Source organism: Ustilago hordei, assembly GCF_900519145.1.
Source record: "Ustilago hordei strain Uho2 genome assembly, contig: UHO2_contig_01, whole genome shotgun sequence".
In the NCBI taxonomy this organism is placed as follows: domain Eukaryota; kingdom Fungi; phylum Basidiomycota; class Ustilaginomycetes; order Ustilaginales; family Ustilaginaceae; genus Ustilago; species Ustilago hordei.
In genome coordinates this window covers 2479282-2502362 of record NW_024545270.1, presented here as the reverse complement: position 1 = coordinate 2502362, position 23081 = coordinate 2479282, and the positions used below count along the sequence as shown (strand labels likewise).

The following is a 23081-nucleotide window of genomic DNA, read 5'->3' as shown; positions in this document are numbered from 1 at the left end:
ACTCCGTCCACTTCCTTTTATTATGGATCCCTTCCCTACCCTCTCCATCTAACGTCCTTTTCCTGATGCTACGCTCTCCATCTTGACCCGTCCCCCTCCTCCTTCACTTCCTCGGCCTAGGTTCTCGCCATCCCTATCTTCACGACTTCATCCATCATCCATCATCGTCCTTGTCCTTGTTCACATACTCAGCTTGTCACCTTTACGCGTCCTCTCACTTCCAACGTACACACGCTTAATAACAGCATACAAACTACCCTCGGAGCTTCTCACCATCGGAGCTTGGTCAGAACAGTAGCAGTTACACCTCGCTGCTTTTTCCGAATCTTTCTTACACTGTCAGATGTCTGGTCACCCCGGCCCTACCTCAGGCGGCATGACGTACGGCATGGCTCCACCAATGCATCCGCATTACCCCACTCAGAACGGCGCCGATTCGGCTTCGTCTCTCCCACCTCAGACCTACCACCAACAGCAGCAGCAGATGAGCCAGTACAGCGCTTCCCAGATAAACTCCAATTTCGCTTACTCTAGCCAGAACTTCTACGCCCATCCTGCTCAGCATCACCCTAGCGAGGTCGCTTCCCAACAGGGCGGCTACTACTCGCACCACGCCTCATCACCACAGATGGACCCAAACGGTCAGCTCTACGCTGCCCACCAGATGAGCCATCCCAACATGATGAACGTTGGTCACTTCCACGGTCACCGCCCCGATCTCCTCGCACATCAGACCTACGCCGCGCTCCAAGGTGCTGGTATCCGACCCAAGCGCAGGCAGGTCAAGAACGCCTGTATCAACTGCCAGAAGGCATGCAAGAAGTGCGATGAGGGTCGTCCATGCGGTCGTTGTGTCAAGTACGGTCTCGTCGACACTTGTCAAGATAGCGCACGTAAGGAAAGGCGACGCGGTATCAAGCGTGGCCCTTACAAGCGCAGGGCCACCATCGGCTCGCAGCCTAACAATCCTGCCCTCTCTGTCTCTGGTCCCATGTCCAACTACGGGCGTGATGGTCACATCTCGCCTTCTAGCCGCAGTGATGGCATGCTTGGCAGCACTCCTGGTGGCGAATCGAGCTTCTCCAGCCCAGCATTCGGTACTCAGGTTCTTGTACCACGCCCACCCATGCCTCTCCAGATGCCTAGCAACGGATGGCAGCCCAGCGGCTCTAGCCCCAACGTCGATGACCGTGAGGGTTTGAGGGCAAGATACAGCCAGCCCGGTGGACCCAACCAGACCTCCTACTACGCTTACGAGCAGGACGCCGCACACCACGCTTACGACCGCAGCTCGTCGGCGCCGCTCATTCAGCCCGGAGGATCCATATTGAGTCCCGTCGGTCGTTTCCCCAACTCTGCCACTCCACAGTCGTCCACATCGCAGCTTCCTAGCTTGACATCGCAGTCCAACGGCAGCTACCTTGGCGGTGTCTACGGCAGCAATGTTGGCAACCGTCAAGGTGGTGGCATGAGCAACGGCTCTACTTCCTCGTTGATCAGCCCACCTTTGCACTCGTCTGTCTCCAACGCAAGCTTCCTCTCTGCTTCGTCAGCACCCAATGGCCTCGCACACCATCGTCTCCACTCGGACAGCAGCCTTGTCACTCTCAGCTCCAACGGTGCTTCCTCTTCGACCATGTCCCCGCGCACACCGCTCAACGGATCTGGTTCCGACCCTCCTCTCCTTTCGCCCAACGGCAACAAGATTTCTGGCTTCGTCCCTCCCCAACCTACTGTCCCTACCGCCGCAGGTACCTTCTTGCAGCAAGACACCACCCGGTTGTTCCCGCTCAAGATGCCCAAAGCCCCCACCCGCGGCCGTTCTGGCACCGGTGGCTCGTATCTAGACCAACAACCTCCTGCCAGCTACTACGGCAACAACTTGGCCCCTACCAACGTCAAGTTCCCCGTCCAGCAGCAGGGTCACCAGACCCAACAGCAGCAGTCGCAACAACAGCATCCGCAGCAATTCCAACGCTCCCCCTATATCGCTTTGCACGGTCTCGATGACCGAAGGCAGTTCTTGAACAACACAACACCAAGGATGGACCAACACATGTCGCCTAACCCCGGCAACAGCGCTGCCAGCAGTGCCATGATGTCGTTGAAGGCTGAACGCGATGTTGCTGGTCCCCCACCGGCGGCTCCTGCTGGCTCTCTCGGTCTGGCTTAAGATAGACTTGCGTTTCTTCCCACTTTGTACGATCTGTCCGCGACTCTCTTATTCTCTCTTTCCTCATGTACACAATTCTTCTTTGTTACCCCCGACTTCTTCTTACCTCACAGTAACGGTGTTTAGATATGATTGTTTAGAAATGGAATTCTTTGGCCCTCACTTTGTTCCTTGCTCTGCTTTGTGTTCCCACTCTCCAATCGAATCAAAGGTCACCCACCGCGTTGTCCAAGGATGAGAACTTAAAGGAGCGGCCTGGTTGGCATTATGAGACTCGACAACGGCGCGGGACGAGGAGGCCTGGGAGAACGGCCATAGAGAAGGCATGTCGCCGTTGAGCCGGAAGGAGCTTTGCGTCGTACAGCTCTGATCGTGTGTATATCAGGAGCCTTCCAGTCGCAGCAGCACCGAGTCGGGCGCGGGGTATCGTTGAGGGTATAAACACGGCAGGTCTAGATGGCGGTAGTAGCCAAGGCAATGGTCCCACACGTCTCATCATCGGAAACAGAAGCCGCCGGCAAACCATCCACTTTGACAGGGTGCAAGCTCTCGTCATCTCCTCAAGTGGGCGATGCATTGCCGCGGACTACACGACCTGCCAGCCCGACAGTGAAGCTGCAATACGGCCACTTCGACTTCCAAGCCTTTGCTCTTACGAAAGGTGAAATGCGCTGTTGTTGCAACGTAGCTGATTGGAGCTGGCAAGGAGAAAGTGCAGTGTTGGATTACGATGTGCGACGTCGATCGAGCCGAGCGTCCATAGAAAATCTCTGCTGAGCACAAGCACAGCAGCGAACTCAATTGCCGAGATTAGCGAGGAGCCAAAAAGAGATCGGATCTCGCCACCTTCTTCTCATCTTCAGGAATGGCTTTGCAGATCTCCTCGCACCATCGAGACAGAAGAGGGAAGGGGTATACAAGTAGATGAGGGAGATGAAACGCTTTCTGCGGCCACAGAACCTCGAAAGCACCGCGTCCCGTCCGATCTGCAAATTTAAGCAAGGTATCGCCTAATCAGTGGCTGCGGTGGAGGACCACGCAGGAATCTTAGGTGTTGCAGTTCTTTCTTCTTCTTTCCTTGCCATCTTCCTTTCTTATTTCAGCCAAGACCAGTCTACAGCAACAGAATCTATCTCACACGACGAATCACACTCGCACACAAAGCTGAGCAACATCATTAGATTGCCCGATAGGAATACAAACATGATGGAAGCGAGAAATGTCCCTGCTACCGCCTCCCTCCGACGTCCGGCCGCTACCGTTTTTTACGCGGACAGCGAGAAGGAAAGCGCCGCTAGGTTCAAGTTGTGAAGGAAGCAGCAGGCCCAACCTCACAGCCCAAAGGCTAGCTTAGGATGCTTGTCAGCGGTCTAAACTAAAGAATTGAACTGCAAGGTCGAGTGGATTAATCTTGGTCCCAACGAGCGCCACGACAACCCATTGGAAAAGGTAGCGGGTGACTCTATAAGCCAGGACCGTGTGCTCAGCACAGGCATTAAAGAGAAGCAGGAGGGAGAGGGTAGAGAAGGGGAGTCGGGGACGAAAGCTCGCACAGACGATGCGGCATCAGCAGGTAAGAGCTTTGTTGCAGTTTGCTCGTTGGAAATAGAAATACAGGTGTTCGTTTCGTTGGGGTATCAAAGGATTGTCGATGGGTATATAGAGGGGTTTAGCGTAATCAATCGTCTTCTTTGTGCGGGGGAGGGCCGCAAGGCTGCAGCATCTTTTCGGCGAGTTCGAACTTGACGCGAGCCTTGGACTCTCCGTCCGCGAGCGCTTGGTACGACAACAGGGGTGGGTGACCGATGATCGAGGCGCTAGTGTCCCTGAGTTGGTGTGTGATCCATTCGCTGTTACAAACGAAGCAGAGACAAAGACAGGAACAGGATATCCCGAGTCAGCGTGGACAGCTCTACATCAGACCGAAGAACACGAGAAGCGGCGGGGTATCGGGAGGCATACTCACTACTTCTCAATGTCAGCGTTGATGGTGCCAGTGTATCTGCTGTGCAGATGCTCCAGCTGCGAGGCTGCCGTATATCGCAGATCCGACATCCTGCGACGACTGTGTCTCGAATCGGAGTGAGAGAGGAAGAAAGACGATGTGGTGCTGAGCAAAGGGATTGAGGCTTGACTGAGCGAGCTTTGGTTGATCGCCATTTTTTTCTTCGTCTTCTTCTCAATCAGCACTTTTGCGATGCAATTTTAGAGTGACCCTCTTGTATTAATCAGGCTGATGTAATCACAGGCAGAGGCTTGAATATTGCGCCTCGTCAGGACTTTCGGCATGCTGGGATTTTTGGCTGCTGTATGCGCTCCGACCCCTGAAGCCTTGGAAATGCAGAGACACAGTTCGACAAGGCGCAGCAGAAGTAACACTTGGCTTCACTCCCAACACTCTGGCTGCTGGGCCATTGGCCCACACCTGCTTCCCCTCGCTGTAACTCGACAATGGAGCAATCCTGAGACCAGATGGACGATCCAACTCCTTACTGCGCCATAGACGAATTCCACACGGTTTGAAAGCCGTTCTAACGATCTCGATTGGCGCAAAGACTGCGTGTCTCGACCTATTTGCAGTCCACTTACTAGGATATGATCGACACAGCTCGTAAAGGCAAGTCTCGTCCGACTAGCTCAAGAGAGATGGATAGAAAAGGGCCATTACGGATGCTGAATGAGGCAGGCTGGGAGGATGAATATCATCTGCCGGTCAGCAGAAAGGGGGCTGCCATTTTCGAGAGACAGCTCGGACTTTTTGACAGCTGCACGCTGCATCTCGGCCATCACTGCCGAGCTACATTACTGCTTTCTCTCGGGATCAACACTTTCAGCCGCACTCATACAGTCTTGCCGATCCCACTCTCGGTGTTGGATGACAGCTGGGCTCGAAGCAGCCTCTGCTGTTTGCTTGACCATGCCCAGCTGTCCCATCTTTACCTGCTCAAGGCCCTCTAGAGAACCAGCATGTCCTCCCCAAGGGCCGAGCGTGCTGTTTCGGATCAGCATGCCCTTTTGCAGCCCCACCTGTCCACCAAGGTTGCCTTGTCGAGGCCACATTCGGGCATGTTCAATGCACCGCTAAGACGGTTCTGTACCATCGGCGCTTGTCCAAGCTTGCCTCCCTCGCCTGAATCAGCCTGCCTGCCAGCTAAATCGTCATGATGTGATGCAGCATGTTCTGCTCTCTGCGATCGCCGCTTCTGTATCCTCGCCTTCCTACTCTACCCTCTGGGACTCGAGTCTCGGCTATTGTGCAGCTTCGAGGACCGCCGCTGTGAAGCTCTGAAGTCTTGGTCGTCGTCCTCTTGCTCATTCGCCAAGCTCTGCCGGCGATCCTCGAAGCGACGGTCTTCATTGCAGCAAGTGCTTACCGACGCTTCACCTCTTCACCATAGCCCTAGGGCCTTGCTGAGAATTGCGATCGTCATTGCTAATGTCTTGACCTCTACTACTCACCCCATCAGCACCACCATCATCATCATCATCATTCATCTACTCTCCTACTCGCTTCAAAGCGGCGCCAGTCTGGTCACGACGGAACGCTTGTCTCTCTTTTGAGGGCGTCACCTGCACAGCATCCTTGCATCAGACGACCAGTACACACATAGCCCACCATGTCCAGCACAGGTGCAGCGACTGCTGGCGGCAGCGGCGGTGTTGGGACGCTGTCTACCTCTCTGCTGGCCGCAGCATGTACCGCCGTCGTCGCCGCAACTATTTTTGTCTTGGTCGCACTTAGACGCTATCTGAAGGGAAAGAAACGAAAGTCGATTATGATCGCCACTTCTCCAGCACCAGCATCAGCAGCTGCTATCTACGCATCACACATCAAGGCAAAGTCAATATCCACCGAAGACGTAGGAGAGCCACATCTTAGCTACGCGCCCCAACGCGCACTCAACGCCCAGCACGATCTCACCAAGATGTCTCTGGCACAAAAGACGGTCATCTCGATGCGTCAAAAAAGCTTCTTCCCATCAAGACCTTTTGCCGCGCCAAAGTTTCCAAAGGCAGCACTGCTTTCGCCACGAATGCAGCCTCCCCTGTCGGCTGATCTCCCTTCTCCATGTACACCAAAATCGCCAGGCCTTACGGAGCTCACCATGTCCCCTGGTCCCAGCATTCTCCTGAAGCCGGTAGTTTACGGCAAATCGCCAAGACTCGTATCGCCATCGTCATTCAAGAGTAGTGCTAAAGAGAAGAAGGAAGAGTCCCCGGAACAGAAGAAGAAAAACGCTCGCAGTGCCGTGCCTTCCTTACTCCTCCGCAGCCTGGGAGTTCTTCCGGACTTTTCAGCCAGCTCATCACAGCCCTCGATGAAGCAGGAAGAGAAGGAAGTGCTCGCTGATGACAAGAAGCAGACTGTAGAGCCCTCAAACGATGCCGATGAACCGTCATTGACACCTATCCTCGATCTCGGAATTGACTTTGGGAACGACGAGTCTTTTGAACACTCGCTCAAACTTCGTGGCGATTTCTCCTTCGACCAGAGCAACAGTGCTTGGCTCCCAGCTTCATCTTCAGCAGAATCCAGGAAGCAGAAGCAAGCACAGATGAGCAAGAAAAGCGTTGGTATGCAGAGCCTTATCGAGGCTCTTTCCCCTGCTCAGCCCGAGGCAGCGACGCTGCCAGGCTTCAAGACAAGCCCACCAGCTAAGTTGAGCGCGTTGCCCTCACCTGCGTCCTTCCGCTCGCCTCTACCAACACCACTACCTTCAGCTGGTCTGCCACCAGCACCAACAGGCGCACCCGTGCCGAATATGCCCTCGAGCAGCTCTCTGCAGAGCAAAGCTAGCCGACAGACAGCAGCGAGCGGTCCCTCGGCACCCGATTCGTTCCACAGCGCAACTGGCTCTATTGGTCAGATCTGCATCAACATGCCACCCATTGACATGGCTCCCTCTCCCCGCTTAGGCGCTTATGAGGAGCAAGAGGTCCTGGCATCGACGTCGTCCTTCCGTCCTCTGAGTCTCGGTCTCGGTCCAGCCAAAAGCCCATCGCAAGGCACGCTCAGCAACATCCTTGGCAATCTCCGCAGACCGTCTCGAAGTGAGGACCTTGATCTTGAAGCTGCCAATTCTTCCATCGGCGAGTCGTCAACCCTCCGATCGTACTCGAGTGACAACATGTCGTACAGCTCGTCGCAGACTAGCGTTGACATCGAAGCCAACACAAGCATTGGCAAGGTCAACATCGTGCCAGCTGCTTCCATCCCTCCCTTGCCACCCATGCCTGTTTCGCTGGCCAAGCTGGCAGAGGATAGGACTCCCCTGGCTCAGGCCATAACCGTCTTTGTTGAAGACAACAAATCCTTGGACAGCGATAAAGTGATGGCTCCTCCCAAGCAGCGCAAGCGCGCTTCGACACTCGGCGCACTCGACCGTCCCAAATTGGTCATGCCAGATCTGATGCAACCGCGTGCTGCCCCTATGCCACCCTCGGCCGTCATGGCTGCCAGGATGGGGGGGCTTACTATTCACGTCGAGTCGATCGAGGTCAACCGTGCCAGCCTCATGAACCTGAAAGCTAAGTCGAGCGACCACTTGCCTCTCAAGGACATCAGAAAGGGCGCTCCCATGAACTTCATGAGCTCCTACCACCGCACCCTTATCCCTGATCTGCCCACCGACAGCATGCACCTGTCTCCCGGTCTTGGAGCCGACAGTCCCATCCTCGCTCAGTTGAGCCCGAAACAGCGTGGCACCTCGCCTTCTCTCAGTCCCAAGCCCAGCTTTGCGGAGAACCTCAAAACGAGGCTCAGTCTATCGCGTAAGTCGGTCACCAGCTCGCCCGGCTTCAACTCGCGCAGCAGCACACCTCGCCTCAGCACCATCAACCAGTTCCCTCAGCCCAACGGCGAAGGCTTTGAAACGTTCGCAGTCGAAGCCAACGAGGCTTGCGCCACCGAGTCGACGCCAAAGATGAAGCCAAGCAAGCCGGCTAAGGCTGCTTCGCGACCTGCCACGAGTCCCGTCGTTGGGTCAAACGGCCTGGGCTTCAGCAGTCCTGCCATTCTATTCAATGGTCAAGAGATGGAGCCCACAAAGCCGCTGCGTCTCCGCAAACCAGGTTCGGTGGGTGGTCGCCTGGGAGGGTCACCAAGCTCAATTCTGTCTCCGACATCGGCATCGGCATCGCCAATGCTGCACGCCGATCACTGGGGCACTCCTCGTGCCGCTGACAAAAAGACTCTGACAGACGCGAGCCCTTCTTCGATCTATTCGCCACTCGTGGCTGGAGCCGAAGGTACTCACAGCCCTTCAGGCGAGCGCATCGAGTTCGGGACGGCTCACTCCAGTCCATGCAACACACCTGTTGTGCCAGCGACAGTAACGATCGCAGATGCAACCAGCCCTCAGATGGATGAAGCTACACCGCGACCCGCGTCTGCTGAAACCAGTGCGTTTGCGCACGAAGAGGAGCTCGAATACCTTTCTCATCGTGACAGCATGATCAGCGTCGCAGCTTCCACTATTAGCATTATGAGCAACAGCACGTGCATGTCCGACTTGATGGGTGAAGATCTCGAGCTTGCTGCTGATCGCCGTGCGAAGCTGCTCGCAAGTGTTCAGGAGAATCTTGCCAAAGCCAAGGTCAAGGATGCCAAGCGCGAAAGCTACGCTGCGAACCGATTCCGAAAGTCGCAGATGCCGCAGTCCTCGTCGCTTCACAACATCCCTGAGGTGCTTTCAGGTGGTGTTCAGACCATGGGGCTTGGCTTGTTCGAGAGCGAGGAAGAGGTTGAGGTGGCCGACGAGGAGGAAGAGGAGCGCGAGACGCTCGAAGACAGTCCCAAGAGCGCTGCTAGTGGGTATGGCCGCAAAAAGCCCAACAACCTGGTGCTGATGCCTCAGCACGACAGCCGACTCATTGGTCCATTGACACCTCCTCTCACGCCTGTAGATGGCACCGCGATGCAAAAGCAGTCGCGCCATGCAGCAACACCCTCAACTGGCTCGGCTTCTTCTGCTTCCTCGGCCGCGTCGGTGCCTCGCCGCATGAGGCCATCGCGCGGTGGATTGGCACCCCTCGACACCAGTGCCGCCAACCGTCTCTCGCCGGGTCCTGATAGTCGCGATGGTGCTAGTTCGCCTTCATCACTCAAGCTGCGGCCTTTGAGTCTTGCAGCAAGCTTGCACGGTGGGGATGGCAGCCCAATGAAGCGATTCGAGCGACCCGCTTTCTCACCTGCCCTCCCCGCCAACATCCCCAGCCCCAGGCCCGTTCACGTTGCTGCCCTCAGCGAGCGGTCTGCACGCTACAACGAGGAGGGTCGCAGCTCACGCAGCACAACTTACCGTCAAGGTGGTGTCCTGCCTACAATTAGCTCCAAAGGTGCACTTGGAACCGGTAGAGCTGGTCACGCTGAACCGTCGTTGACGCATTCGGACAGCACCACGTCGATGGGCTCTATGGCTTCGTCGCTCGGCTCCTTCTCAAGGATGAGCCACTTCCCTAGCCCTATCAAGTCATCTTTCGGATACAACAGCGGTGTGGGAAAGCCAGCGGCCATGCGCAGTGGCATGGGATCGCGAGACAGCGTCATGTCTGACATGCCCGAAATGCCTAACTTGACCAGCATCCAAAGCTTTTCCAGCAGCAACAACACTCACACCATGGTCGGTCGTCTTGCGTACAAGACCAGCGATCTCTCCGTTGCCTACTGAACACCCACTTTTCTTCAACACCTCGTTCGTTGTCACAAACACATTCTTTTTGCTTTGTACTATCGTTCGCTAGATCACTTCCTCCTACCGTACACTTCTTAGTCTCTCCCTTGTAGACGGAAAGCTGGGAAAAGCGCACGATGAGGACATCACCGGGAGACTTTGCCTCCAACGAGATCTGTCTCTCTCGCAGCTTCACCCAAGCTTTCTCTGTCCTTCGTCCGTATTGCCACACTCTCTGCGTCGGATCCCACTCACATCTGCCTCTCTTTCTCTTTGGAAGATTGAAGGCAACATACATTCTCTCTTAGCAGTCTCTCGTTACCACTACTGTATCATACAATTGCAGGAAAGAGCCGTCATCGTACGGCGTTGCACCATCTACTGTAACCGATATCTGTCTGTCTGATTGAGCAGCGTGACAACTCAGAGGAGCGCTTCTCGCAGCGACACACTAGAGGCGCTGAAATTTCGATTTGTTAGGATGCGGGTCGTCTCACATCTACTTGGGAAAATCAAAACTGTATAGTCGAAGCACGTGCAAGAACCGGCCGACTTCAACTCTCGACCAGAATACAGTGAAAATTCGACTGAACGCGCTGTGCCACCGCCAATTCAAATGACGGCGATATCGCAGCGAGCAGGCACAATTCCTTGACCCAGGCTGGATCACCACAGCTCAGCTCAGCGCACCCCAACCTCATCTTCTCAAAGAAATTCGAGATCGCCGCCAGGAAAGGCTGCAAAATTTCCGCTGCTCGTCCGGTACCGAAGCCACTCAATCTCACACACAGGCACGCAGCAGCAACAGGGACAGCAGCAGCAGCAGCGAAGCAGGGCAGTCGAACGGAGCTGGTCATCATCAGCGTTTCTCCATCCTCACCATCCTCAAGACTCATCACAATCTCCCCTTCGTTACCTCGTCAAAATGGTAGGTATCGCATCCGACACATATTTACAACGCATCAGAAGATACCGAAATGATACATGCATGCACGCCAGTCCGACTCAGCCACCTGAAGACAGCACGAAGCGTCGACACTCTTCAATCGCAGCAGCACCAACATATAGCATTCGACAAAAAACGCATACTTTGCAACTTGACTGAAGCAATCCATGAACCAGTGTTGATCAGTCGATTGCATGGGAGAAGAGTCAGGGTGATAAGGTCCAACAAAGACGGCAAAGGAGACATACAGCAATCGGACGCAAGGTTTGGATATTTGATACACACATATCAGCAACGACGGGTGAGACAGTTCGCCCTCCGGGCATGTTGTAGAGGCGACGCTGGTACTACTCATGTTGATTGCGTACACTTCGAAGACTTGCAAAGAATAAGATGTGAGGAGGGGCAAATCTTAGGACGTCACAGTATCGGCTGGTCAACCTATGTTGCATGGGTAGATAGGAACTGGATGAAGAGCAAACCATTCCATGGACCCGACGACTGCATTGCTTCATACACATCGACATTATCACATCGTCACCGACATCGTTTCACATCAACAAAGAAATCTTGACCTCACGTCGACTTGGATTTCCAGCATCACCACCGCATCCTTGCACAACTCTTCGCACTCCTCCGACCTGGGACCAGCATCTGCATTGCATCGTTGTCATCTCGGCCTGCACCAACACATGTCTGCCCAATTGCACAACTCAGTACAGCCACGCTCACATATCACACCACCTCTCTCCTGTACCTTTCAACAACAGGTTGTTAAGACATTCGATCTCCAGGCGAAGTCCAAGGCTGACCTCGTCAAGCAACTCGAGGAGCTCAAGACCGAGCTGCTCAACCTTCGTGTCCAGAAGGTTGCTGGCGGTTCGTCGAGCAAGATCCTCCGCATCAACTCTTTGCGCAAGGACATCGCTCGTGTTCTTACTGTCATGAACCAGAAGCAGCGTGCCAACCTTCGCGAGTTCTACAAGGGCAAGAAGCACCTTCCCCTTGACCTTCGCTCTAAGAAGACCCGTGCTATCCGCCGCAAGCTCAACCAGGTAAGCATTTCACACCATCGACATAGGAGATTGAAGTAGACAGCAAATAGCAGACAGTAACAGTAGAGGCAAACGAAGCAACCGAAGCAGTCGACGTTGACATCAAGGTATGGGATCGGAGGTAGAATGTGACCAAGCAGACGTCCCTGGGACTAGACAGAACCCCACAAGCATCAAATGGTCCTAAGCATGATGGTGGTACGCTGGCTTTGATCAACGATGCACCCGTGATACGCACAGATAGGTCGCAGTATTGCACGTACTTCAAAGACGTCTTGTAGCAAGAGTAATGACTCGACAGGAGCTATTCATTGCATCATCACACGGTTCGACCGTCCACTTCAGCACGAATCATGCCGCTCCGGTCATCCAACCGGCCCTGCTATCTTCGATCTGCTCTCTCACCTTCGTCTCCCTTCTTCATACTCCCCTATTCGAACTTGTCACTGACCCAACTCTTTCCTTCGTCCCCCCTTTCTCACTCTCGCAGCACGAGCGTACCCGCATCACTGAGCGTCAGCACAAGCGTGAGATCCACTTTGCTAACCGCAAGTTCGTTCTCAAGGCATAAGAATGCACTCTTTCCATTTATCACAAACACCTTTCTCCCCTTCATTACGAGGTGTAGGTAGGAATCCGTCTGCGTCACGTTTGTTACACTAGCCTCTTCTTCACATACGCATATGTACGCATTCTCTCAACACACACACACACACACACACACACACACCCAAAAATACACATGATCTTCCTTGTGACTCCCCTACAAAAGGGCTGTTGGTGGGATTGACTTGACTCTTTCACTTTCTCATGATCTTTTATATGACTGTGTGTGTTGGTCTGTGAGACGAAGCTGTGGCTTCGGGTTTAAAGTCTCGAGATCGGAGGTTTGGCTTGAAGGATCTGAACGGGGATTCCAATCAGAAGTCCTGCGTGGGTCAAAGTTCAAGGTCAGATATGAGAACCAGTTGCTTGATAGCATCCCGGCTGAAGACCTGATGCATGCCTTAAAAGCCATGCTTTCGACATCTACAATTCCGTAACATGATCCGACAGTCATCAGAGACGGATACAGGTCATCGTGTTGTAGTTGTTGCTCATCAAATCGTAAGTGAATGCGTCTCAAGCATCAATCTTTCCTCTCGTTGACCTAGAGGTTGGAAGTGCCTCAATGCAGAAATAACTTATTCACCATGCCCTGCAGGTGTTGCGGACGAATTGACAACTCCATGGAAACCAACCTCCTACTGTCAGCGCTTGCTCCAGCCGTCCAGAGTTCATTCCTGTTCTCATCCGTCTCGCCAATCACTATTCTCTTGAGTCATGGATACATTTTGAATGTTGAGTAGGGATCAAGCGCGCAACCGAGGCACAAGTCGAAAGTAAGAGTATTGATGCCGTATGAATGTCAATTGCGAACCTGAGAGCCAATGAGTGTGTTTGTTTGATAGGTGAGAGAGCTTTAAGCACCGCCGCTGGAAGAATAGAAGATGTGAAGTGGGAGATGGGTATGTAAGCATGTGTCTCCTTTCCTTCCGAGCCGGTAGACGGTTGGCGTAGATGTGAGGATACTTACACAAGCTATGATATGATCAACCGCAGGTTTTGATGGCAGAAGAGGGGGCCAGGATGGGAAGCAGGAGTAGGGGTCTGTCAGCAATCTATCATCTAGAGAGCTGGCGATGAGTGGGTGTAATTGTGAGACTTACGATCGAGTGAATTGGGATGTGGATCTGATATCGCCGGAGTCGTCGTAGTTGTCGCAGTGACAGAGTGGAAAGCAAGGTCGTCAGTGACTGGTCCATCGTTTGCACAACATAGTCCGCCCGTCGCAGTGTCTTTCTTTCTATGAAAACGCAGTCTTCGCTCCTTGTCGTGCTGGAACTACTGCACGTGGTCGATACTTCTCCGTTGGCGTTCGGTATGACCTTCGATGCTCTTCAAGAGAGGGCTTTTGTCGAAAGGGCGGTTGATACCTACAAGCTTGACAAAGTACCCAATGAAGCCCATCACCACAAACCCAAGGCCGACCGCTCTGCAGATCTGAATATACTCTGATCAATACCAAGCGAGCGCAACCATCGCATCAAATTAAGGATACACTTATTGTCAGTACTTGAATACTTCTATAATACCATCTCGGAAGGACAAGGGTGGATACCTTTGCGGTTAGGCTTTGTGCAGCGGTTCACAAAGTGAGTTCCTTCACGGAAGAAGTTTTGTGGGATATCGACGATCTCTTTGATTGTGTCCGACATTGTTGCAAGCGGGAGAGAAGAGGGTATAGATGGTGGTGTGAAGACAGAGGTTGATAGAACGTGGAGCGTTTGATTTGAGATCTTCTCAACGGCGGCATAGAATGAGAGGGCGTATGCTTTGGGCTTTTGGCGCCACGTCGTCCCCGTTGTCGGCCAATAAAGGATAGGATTCTCCGCATTCATCTTCTTTTCCACAACCAAGCCTGTTGACTTGCACAGATGTAACATGAGCAGGGAAATTGGCGGTTCCGATTTGAGTTGCTCTGTAGGCAATTTTTGAGAAGAAAAGTTGAACAGCACAACTCTTACACCATCATACTTTCTTCTCAACACCACCAATCGTCTCCTTCCATCATCATACACTCACGGCATTGTCAAAGATGGCTTCTCTTGTCCGCAAAAACCTGCGCTCAGCGCTTCGCTACGCCTCTTCATCCTCCGCGCCCGTTGCTTCCAGCAGCAAAGTTCAACTGACCCCAACTCTCGCTCGATACAACTCCACATCTTCAACTCCTTCCTCATCGGAACCCACACCTTCTGAAGAACCCTCGTCAAATGGCCCAACTTCAGTCAAATATAGCTACTTCGTCCCTCGTGTCGGAAAAACCCTCGACTCCTTCCCCGTCTACACCGACATTCGCAATGGCGGCACTCGCACAATCACCGAGTTGCGCAAAATCCAAGGTTCAATCGAAGACCTCAAAACAGACCTCTCCGTTTTTCTCGCTGAAACATACGCCACTGCAGATCCAGAACTCAACAATGTTGAATCGCCGTTGAAGGTGAACAAGAAGCCTTTGAGACCTAGAGCAGGGAGGAAATTGGTGGAGAAGACTGGAAACCCTACTTATATGGATCCCGTTCAAACAGGAAAAGTGCAGGAGAGCGGAAAGTTGAAGATCCGAGGGAACAGGGTTGAGGAAGTGAAGGCTTTTTTGAAGTCTAGAGGGTTCTAGGCAGAGGCTTCCACAATCGCACCAATTGGCTGCTTCAGACACTGTGCTGTAAGAACCACGTCCGGATGATTTATGTACTCATATCACATTCACGACCATTTAACAACCTTACAGAAGTAACATCACAGACCACACACAAGCTCTCAAGCAATCATCGCGAATGAAGTCACAAGGTAAAGACATGCATTAAGATGCACACTAGATGCAACATGAGTGCTGCAGTTCAATCAAACCCAGCACCAGATCTCTGCTTCTTCCTCTTATTCGCCTTATTGTGTTTCTTGCTCCCTGCCTTCCCCTCGCCCGTCGCACTCGCCGCAGAATTCTTGATCACAGTCCCATCGTTTGCAACCCTACCCTGAATAGCAGCCTGGGGCAGACCCGTCCTACCCACAATGGTCGGCTTGGACGAAGCCATAGTATCAAAGAAAGCCGAATCGATCGCTTTCGATTTCGCTGACTGACGCGGCACACCCGAAGCTTTGCGTCTTGTTTGCTCTGCAAGTTCGGCTTGAATGTCTGTATCAAGATCGTCGAGATCGTCCGCATCGTGTTCTGCGAGGTGATGAGCTGTAGAGGGGTCATATTTGCGTCCGGCAAGAGCTGCACGTGCTCGTTCTCGTTGAGCAGAGTTGTAGAGGTCCGGATCGATTCCCGGTGGCGGGTGACCGTAGAGGAGCTTGGCGTTAACGTAGTCTTTGAGAACATATCGAACGGCACGGGACTCGTCTGGGTTACCTTGACCTTGACGGGTGAATCCTCGTGCTACGGCGTAGGCTGTGAGCATCTCCAGACCTGTGGGGATACCATTTCCTCCCTCTTCCTCTGTCAGTGTCTCGATACGAATACCATATGTTCCCTCGACAATGTCTTTGGGAATGCGCTTGGCAACCAACTCGGCAGGAGCGGTGTACTCGCGCATCTGATCGATGGGCAGCACACCGTCGCAGACCAATTCGGCTGACGTCGTAGCGAATTGCGGGAAGACGAGACCTGGACAATCGCACAGGACGGTGGTGGGCGAGAGATGGATGGTTTGGAAATGCTTGGTCTTACCAGGAGTGGAGGAAACCGAGACCTTCTTTTCACCGAGCAGAGCGTTGATGGTGGACGATTTACCGACGTTAGGGTAGCCGACAAGACCAACGACGAGTTTGGAGGGAGCAGGCTGACCATCGATGGCAAAGTCGTCTAGAGGAGGAGCACAGGCCATGAAAAGCTCTTCGAGTTCGAGAACGTTGAGCACGCGTGTTGGGTCGCGAGTGGCAGAGAGAGTGGTAGCGGCAGTAGCGGTGGCAGCATTGACAGCGTCATCTTGACCATACTTCTTTTCTGCAACGAGATTGTCGCGGACGGTGGCATGAGAGTGGTCGTTCACACGATCAGTGGCTTCTTGACCGACAAGTGGCTTTGCGTCCTTTGCACCTTCGCTGACAGCAGCAGAGGCAGCAGCACGAGCGTGCTCCTCGTTTTCGTCATCTTCCTCCTCGTCATCTTCGTTGCGGGACTCGGAGAGTTTGAGTTGTTCAAGACGCAGTCGCTCCTCCTCCTCCGCTCGGGCAAGCTGAATAGCAGCAGCGTTAGCAGCACTGAAGAAAGCGTACTGAATGCCCTGAGCATCAAAGTAGTCAGCCCAGTACCTTCTCTGCTGGTCATCTAGCAGATCAGCCTTGTTGATAAGTAGCAAGTTTCTCCTGGGTCCCTTTTGTTCTGATTCCTCACCAAGGTACTCCATGCCGTTTGTCGAGCCAATGCCAAGACTGGCAACGTACTTTTCGAGATCCTCACATCGGAAACGAAGCGGATTCCTCGCATCGACGATTTGTACAACGAGATGGCTGCGCTCGATAACACGCCAAAGCTGACGCCAAACCTCCAAGTTCCTCTCGAACGGTGTCAAAACGAGACCGACACCCTCCTGAAGCTCTGCAAGGCCTCTCCTCCACTCTAAGAAACCATCCTTTTCGGCCCTCTCGAGCTGCGCGCGTGTGGTAGTGCTGTCCCACTCCGGTCGACGAGGCACACGCAAACGTTCCTTGTTCTGAACATGCTTTTTGAGCACCTCCTGCTCCTCCTGTCCTGTAAGCAAGTATGGGTTGTGACGGGTTCGTTCTCGGTTGGGAGCCGTAATGACAGTAATACCGCTTCGTCGTTCGGCGGTGAAATCAGCGTCGGCTAGCGAGGCAGTGTTTAGGAACTCTTCCAGATCTCCCTCGTGTGTGACTGATCGTAGGTTGGAGACGGAACCGTAGTTGTTAATGTCGGTGGTGTGGAATTCGGTCTGGTTACGCTGCTTTGCTTCCTTTGCTTTGCGGTTGAGAATGGCTCTTCCGAGACCGACTGTGTTCTTGGACTGAGCGAGCGGCATTTTTGCAGAGGATGCAAGCCGCAGCAGCTGAGTCGAATAGGTGTGGTCTTGTTCGGTGGTGGTGATGAGAGTGGCAAGTTCGAGCTATTTTTTGTCAGTGAATGTATTGGCTCGCACTGTGGCTTAGCGTCCAAGAAGAACAACTGCCAAGGTCGCTCGACTGAGCCACGCTCAGATTGACTGACCTGCTGCCTTGTATTTATTTGGAAGCAGAGCCGAAGAAAAAGAAGAAAAAGTACATCACGAAAATTTTCGGCTATCCTCCACACGGCGGCTCAAAAACCTGTGGTACTCTTGACCCTTTTTCAGCGCTTCACAAGGCAACCACATTTCAAGGCTTGACAACGAGGACCTTCATCTCTTCTCAACCTCTATCACCACCTCATCATACGCCTGAGGCTCACTTTCAGCCATGGATCCGACACTCAAATTGTTGACGCTCATCAACGTCAGCGCTGCCCGACCAGGCAAGCGGCAGCGCTCATCCAACCTCACTCACTACGCCAAGATCACCCGCAAAGCTGTTGCTGCACAACAAGCAACCGCTTCCACCTCGAAAGCCGCTGCCGCCTACTCTCCTTCCAAACGAACAAAGGCTGCATCTGCGTCCAGCTCGCCAAGCAAAGTACAGAATAGCACTGAGCTCATTGGTGAAGAATCGGATGATGACAACACAGAGGTGTTCGACCGCACTGCCACCACCTCGCCCACGGGCAAGAACCAGAAAAGCAGCAGGCAGCTCACCGCATTCGACGCTCACTTTGGCAGCGAAGGCCCGCATGCACAAGCGATCGCGAAGCTGCCTGAGTCCCAGACCACCTTGTCATGGTCCACCTCCCGCTCCACCGTCCCCGCGTTCAACAGCAACCTTGTCATCTCGAAGCCCAGTCTGCCAGACTTTGACACACAGCAGTACTCAGGTCAGCCTCAAGTGAAGGTTCTCGATGCATTCAATGCCTTCACCTCCAAAAAGTACTCTGAGCCAACAGCCTTGCATAAAGCACTAGCCACCACCCTCGGCAGCTACGCCGACTTCTGCGATGTCAACGTCTCCCTCCGCGACCGAGCACAGTACCGCGAAGTCACTGCCATGCACGCCATGTCCCACATCGCTAAGACTCGTCGTCGAGTCCTCAAGAACAACGAAAAGCTGGCCAAACTCGCAGCCTCCAGTTCTTCCGCAGACCAAGACGACCTCGATTTGCGCGACCAGGGATTCACCCGTCCCAAAGTGCTCATTCTTCTTCCCTTCCGCAATTCTGCACTCGAATGGGTCGATCTGCTGACCAAGTTCAGCTTGTGTTCGCAAATCGATAACAAATCCCGTTTCAACAAAGAGTACAACCTTCCCGAGGGCGCCGTGGATAAACTAGCCGATCCTACCGTTGCAGCAAAGTACCCAGAAGACCACATCGCCAACTTTGCCGGTAACATCGACGACTCGTTCAAGTTAGGGCTCAAGGTTACAAGGAAGAGCTTGAAGCTTTTCTCTGGCTTCTATGATTCGGATGTGATCGTGGCTTCGCCATTGGGATTGAGATTAGGGATTGAAAAGGATCATGGAGATAGTGATTTCTTGAGTAGTATAGAGATGGTGGTGGTGGATCAGACTGAGGTGATTAGTATGCAGAATTGGGAGCATTTGGAGTTTGTCATGTCCAGATTGAATCATATTCCGAGACAGAGTAGGGATACTGATTTTAGCCGGGTTAAGCAGTTCTATTTGGACAACAGGGCGGGGATGTTCCGTCAGACTATCCTTCTTTCTGCGCACGACTTCCCAGCACTGCGATCGGTCTACAACCACAATCTGAACAACGTCGCTGGTAAGATCCGAACCGTCGCTCATACCGAGGAGAAAGATGCCGAACTAGCTAGGGGTACCAGTGGAGTCAGACAGGTGTTCACTCGATTCGAAGCGGCGAACCCCCACGCAGAGCCAGATTTGCGTTTCCAGCACTTCACAACAAAGACACTCGCTCAGCTATCCAAATCTGCCGTTTCAAGCAGTCACACCCTCATCCTCGTCCCGAGCTACTTCGACTTTGTTCGCCTCGACGACTTCCTCCGATCGCACAATGAGAAGCGGAAACCGGGCGAAACAGCAAACCTTTCCTATACCAGCATCTCTGAATACTCCACTCCCAAGGATATTCGAAGAGCACGTGAAGCGTTCTTCTCCGGCAAGAAAAGGTTCTTGCTTCTCACGGAAAGAGCACACTTTTACAGAAGGTCCAAGTTGAGAGGTGTAAAGACAGTGGTGTTTTATCAGCTACCGCAGAACGCGAGGTTCTTTAGTGAGGTGTTGAAGTTCCCGTTCATCACTAAGGGCGATTTGGCCGGCGGGAAGGGTAAGGAAGAGGAAGAGGAAGAAGAGTTGGACGCAAACGAGGTCAGTGCGTATGTAGTGTTCAGTAGATACGACTTGATTCAGTTAGAGAGAGTGGTCGGTACGGAACAGGCAAAGCAGATGGTGACTGCGGATAAGGCCACTTGGAAGTTTGTCTGATCGTATAGCATTCAGTCACACTCAATTTAATCAGTCACACATTCCTTGACTCCTTAACTTGTCTGATCGCACTCAATTGCTGAGTGCGAATGATATGAGCGATTGTCCTATGTCTGCGTCGGAGTAGCAAGAGACTCCAGTCTCGCAGCGACGTGTCTTGGTACAACGTTCACTACGCTGCTACAGACCTCTGCTGCAAGTGCGGGATGTGAGCCAAAAGTCTCCAGAATGGTGCTCACCAGATCTTCGAGCAATTGAAGGTGAAGTTTTGCCACCGTTGCTGCCGCCGACTCTGTCGAAGAGAAACTGACGACACGAGACCACCTAACTAGGTTCTTCAACAAAGCATTGACCAACTCCTGTGCAACTTCTCTGGCTACCTGCTCTTCTCCCCCTGGACCATATTGCACTGCTGCTGGCCTCAGTACCTCCTGCAAACGCCTCACCTGAACCCCAAAGGCCCTAAGATACGCCTCAATTAAACCCACACACCTCGCATGCCCGTTCCCGAGTACAGTTTGCACAAGGTCCACCGCTTCCACTGCCTCCCTCGTCTGTCTTTCCGACCAAGGCGAGTACACCCCCTTATTCGCCAACTGAATCAATTTATCCACCAACACTTTGCTCAGGAGAGAAGACAGCACCTCTTCGTCCCCTCCTATCGGATCTGCTCCCGCATGGTCTGTGTAGTCAGAAGCACCATTAAACCAGCTGAAATGGGCTATCGCTTCCGCGCCACTCTTCCACCCTGCCTCGTTCTCGCCTTGAGAAGAAGGAAGGGTGTCCCATGGGATCATCTCGCATCGAGCGTAAAATTCCCATATTTGGGCTACCGATAGTCCGCCCCAGACCTGTGAGTATTCTTCCGGGTAGAGTCGACGCCAGTCTTGGAAGCGGGAGACTACACTTCTCGGGTGAAATTCCTCGAGCCTATGCGACGAGGAGAGGAAGGGGAGCTTGGAGCAAATGGTAGAGGCCGTGGCTGCGGGATGGAGGTATTCCGGTGCTTGAACTTCGGAGAATATGTACTGGAGCTTGGAGAGGACTGATTGCCGAGCGAGGCTATATGAGAGTTCGTCGGCTGGAGTGAGTTGATCCAGCTGCAAGACGTCGTGAACTTCTTTGTTGCGAGCAGTCTCGATAGTCGTGTCCATCGCTTCCTCTTCCTCGTTTTGCTCTTTCGCGAAATCAGGTACGACGCTTGAGCTCGGCCTCAGTCCCAAGCCCTGCTCCAGCTTGTCTTCGAACCATTGCGTCCTTTTCTTACCCAACATCCTAGTCCTTCGTGCAGCGAGTTCAACCGCTTCAGTCTCCAACACCTCCACCTCATCCATCTTCTCCTCCATAAAACGTGCCAAACTGCCCACAAACTCATCTAGTTCGTCAAACCAGCTCGCTTTCTCCTCCATCGCGACCACGTCTAGCTTGTTCTCCTTCTCAGCCTCGTCCAGCGTCTCGAGCTCTTTCGTTGTAGACTTGACCACAGCTTCGGATGCAGAGGTGCTTTGTTCCAATGCTCGTAGAGTGAGCGCTAGACGGGTGGAGCAAGTGCCAACAGATGGCAGCGGCGTTGCAGCAGGAATGGATGCCGGTGTGAACGGAGATGGCTCTCTCGATTGAGCCCTGGACGAGCTTGTCGAATGTGCAAAAGGTTGTGTTCGGCTGAGCTGTGCCCGTTCCCACTCGACTTCATCCTCGTCCACCTCCTCTTCTACCGGCACATCAGCGTCTTGATCAAGGTCACCCCGGACAGCTGCTTCCATCTCCCTCCTCTGCCTTTCTTTCCACTCCTTCTCCGCTTTCTCGCCGATAGGAATGCGTTCGGTGGCGCCCGTGTATTCAGCAAACTCTTCCTCGCCATCGCCGAATTCGTCTTCTTCCCTCTGCAGTCGCGAATGTGGATGCGGGCCATCGTCCACCTCCATCCGATTGCAGCTCTTCAATGCGGAGGAGGTGGGGTTGGGAGCGATGGAGATGAAGTCTTTTCCAGCGGGAGCAGCAGCACGGAGCTTTGCACGCTTCTCTTTGGCTGCTCGGATAACGCTTTCGCTCGGGATGGAGTCATGTGCAAAGTCGGATGGGAACATGGATCGTGCAAGGGCGTCGTCGTCTGTGGGGTCATCGAGGGAGATGTAGGATGTCTGTGCTACCATGGGGTCGTCTATGCGTGTCCCGGGTCCGAATGTGGTTGGTGTTGGGCTGTGTGCACGAGACCGAGTGGTGGGTGTGGATGACCGGAGCTCGTCGAGGTACTTTGATGTGTACAGGTTGGAAGTATTGCTGGGCGTTGCTTCTGCTGCTGCGATGTCTGGTGGTGGGCGTACTTGTAATGATGTCGGCCGGATCGATATAAGCCTCTTCGGAGTACCCTCTGTTGTTGACGAGGCAGCAGCAATGCTCGTGCCGGCCTTCCGAGCATGCTTCCCTGCGATGTTGAGTTTGAACCGTCGGATCTCAAATGCATCGGCGTCGTCTTGATCCTTATCTTCGTCCATTGCGCTGGCCATTGGCCACTCTCCCCTTGAGGGAGCTTTGACTATTGTTGAAGTTGCGGATGTTGGCGTCGCCTTTGCACCTTTCGCCCGTGTTCGGAAGACGACGTTGGACGGGCCTGCATCTTCGTCTTCTTCCATGTCAATTGTTGATAGGGTGCGGCGTGGCGTCGTCGACCTGGAAGTTTGCTCGGATGTTCTTGAAACATCATCGCTAGCTGAAGCCAGCCTCGAGCTGCTAGTTGAGGGGCCGGCTTTCCCGTCATCGTCATTGTAGGAGGAGCTGATTCGAGCGGCCGAGCTTCTCGGTTTGCTCCTCTTGACGAAGCTAGCTCCATTGCTCATGTTATCTGAACGTCTGACCGCATGGAACTAGATCCGAGGATGCTAGCAAGAACGGCGCAATGCTACTTTGAGACAAGCCGGGTTCGCAGGGTTGTGTGTGCTGATTGTGTTAGGTCAGGAAGAAAGCTTCGATAGCTGCACCATCCTCCACTCAGAAAATCACCGAGATCCGAAATTCTCATAGACCCTAACTTCGTTGCCGTTTGTTGCTCACACGACCTTCGATAGTGTAGTGAAGGGCACTCAAGACATACAGACGATTACGCATTCAAGCTAGATCGAGTTTGGATGTTTGAAGTGCTTCAT

General features: G+C 53.3%; 10 protein-coding genes and 1 non-coding gene across 11 annotated transcripts; 7 read left to right on the top strand and 4 right to left on the bottom strand.

Moving 5' to 3' along the window:
* Nucleotides 1–343: 343 nt before the first annotated feature.
* Nucleotides 344–2173, top strand: UHO2_00672 (uncharacterized protein; the record flags this gene model as incomplete). Its single annotated transcript, XM_041557292.1, has 1 exon — nt 344–2173. The coding sequence occupies one exon, from the start codon at nt 344–346 to the stop codon at nt 2171–2173; it is 1830 nt and encodes a 609-aa protein (XP_041413226.1).
* Nucleotides 2174–2629: 456 nt separating this feature from the next.
* UHO2_00671 (uncharacterized protein) lies at nt 2630–2950 on the top strand (the record flags this gene model as incomplete). Its single annotated transcript, XM_041557291.1, has 1 exon — nt 2630–2950. One exon carries the CDS (start codon nt 2630–2632, stop codon nt 2948–2950), a length of 321 nt encoding a protein of 106 aa, XP_041413225.1.
* A 170-nt stretch (nt 2951–3120) lies between these two features.
* On the top strand, nt 3121–3236 carry UHO2_10212. Its single transcript, XR_005960720.1, has one exon. It is a non-coding gene; the product is annotated as a ribosomal RNA (ribosomal RNA).
* Nucleotides 3237–3851: 615 nt separating this feature from the next.
* On the bottom strand, nt 3852–4333 carry UHO2_00670 (putative Splicing factor 3B subunit 5; the record flags this gene model as incomplete). Its single annotated transcript, XM_041557290.1, has 2 exons — nt 3852–4023; nt 4140–4333. 2 exons carry the CDS (start codon nt 4331–4333, stop codon nt 3852–3854), a joined length of 366 nt encoding a protein of 121 aa, XP_041413224.1.
* Nucleotides 4334–5790: 1457 nt separating this feature from the next.
* Nucleotides 5791–9843, top strand: UHO2_00669 (uncharacterized protein; the record flags this gene model as incomplete). The annotated part of the gene is made up of 1 exon (XM_041557289.1): nt 5791–9843. The coding sequence occupies one exon, from the start codon at nt 5791–5793 to the stop codon at nt 9841–9843; it is 4053 nt and encodes a 1350-aa protein (XP_041413223.1).
* Nucleotides 9844–10771: 928 nt separating this feature from the next.
* UHO2_00668 (putative ribosomal protein L35) lies at nt 10772–11897 on the top strand (the record flags this gene model as incomplete). The annotated part of the gene is made up of 3 exons (XM_041557288.1): nt 10772–10774; nt 11563–11847; nt 11874–11897. The coding sequence occupies 3 exons, from the start codon at nt 10772–10774 to the stop codon at nt 11895–11897; spliced, it is 312 nt and encodes a 103-aa protein (XP_041413222.1).
* Nucleotides 11898–13309: 1412 nt separating this feature from the next.
* On the bottom strand, nt 13310–14105 carry UHO2_00667 (uncharacterized protein; the record flags this gene model as incomplete). The annotated part of the gene is made up of 5 exons (XM_041557287.1): nt 13310–13322; nt 13424–13428; nt 13557–13580; nt 13828–13901; nt 14009–14105. 5 exons carry the CDS (start codon nt 14103–14105, stop codon nt 13310–13312), a joined length of 213 nt encoding a protein of 70 aa, XP_041413221.1.
* A 380-nt stretch (nt 14106–14485) lies between these two features.
* UHO2_00666 (uncharacterized protein) lies at nt 14486–15061 on the top strand (the record flags this gene model as incomplete). The annotated part of the gene is made up of 1 exon (XM_041557286.1): nt 14486–15061. The coding sequence occupies one exon, from the start codon at nt 14486–14488 to the stop codon at nt 15059–15061; it is 576 nt and encodes a 191-aa protein (XP_041413220.1).
* Nucleotides 15062–15284: 223 nt separating this feature from the next.
* On the bottom strand, nt 15285–17429 carry UHO2_00665 (putative LSG1 - Large-Subunit GTPase involved in 60S ribosomal subunit biogenesis; the record flags this gene model as incomplete). The annotated part of the gene is made up of 1 exon (XM_041557285.1): nt 15285–17429. The coding sequence occupies one exon, from the start codon at nt 17427–17429 to the stop codon at nt 15285–15287; it is 2145 nt and encodes a 714-aa protein (XP_041413219.1).
* Nucleotides 17430–17841: 412 nt separating this feature from the next.
* UHO2_00664 (uncharacterized protein) lies at nt 17842–19938 on the top strand (the record flags this gene model as incomplete). Its single annotated transcript, XM_041557284.1, has 1 exon — nt 17842–19938. The coding sequence occupies one exon, from the start codon at nt 17842–17844 to the stop codon at nt 19936–19938; it is 2097 nt and encodes a 698-aa protein (XP_041413218.1).
* Nucleotides 19939–20045: 107 nt separating this feature from the next.
* UHO2_00663 (uncharacterized protein) lies at nt 20046–22775 on the bottom strand (the record flags this gene model as incomplete). Its single annotated transcript, XM_041557283.1, has 1 exon — nt 20046–22775. The coding sequence occupies one exon, from the start codon at nt 22773–22775 to the stop codon at nt 20046–20048; it is 2730 nt and encodes a 909-aa protein (XP_041413217.1).
* Nucleotides 22776–23081: the final 306 nt, after the last annotated feature.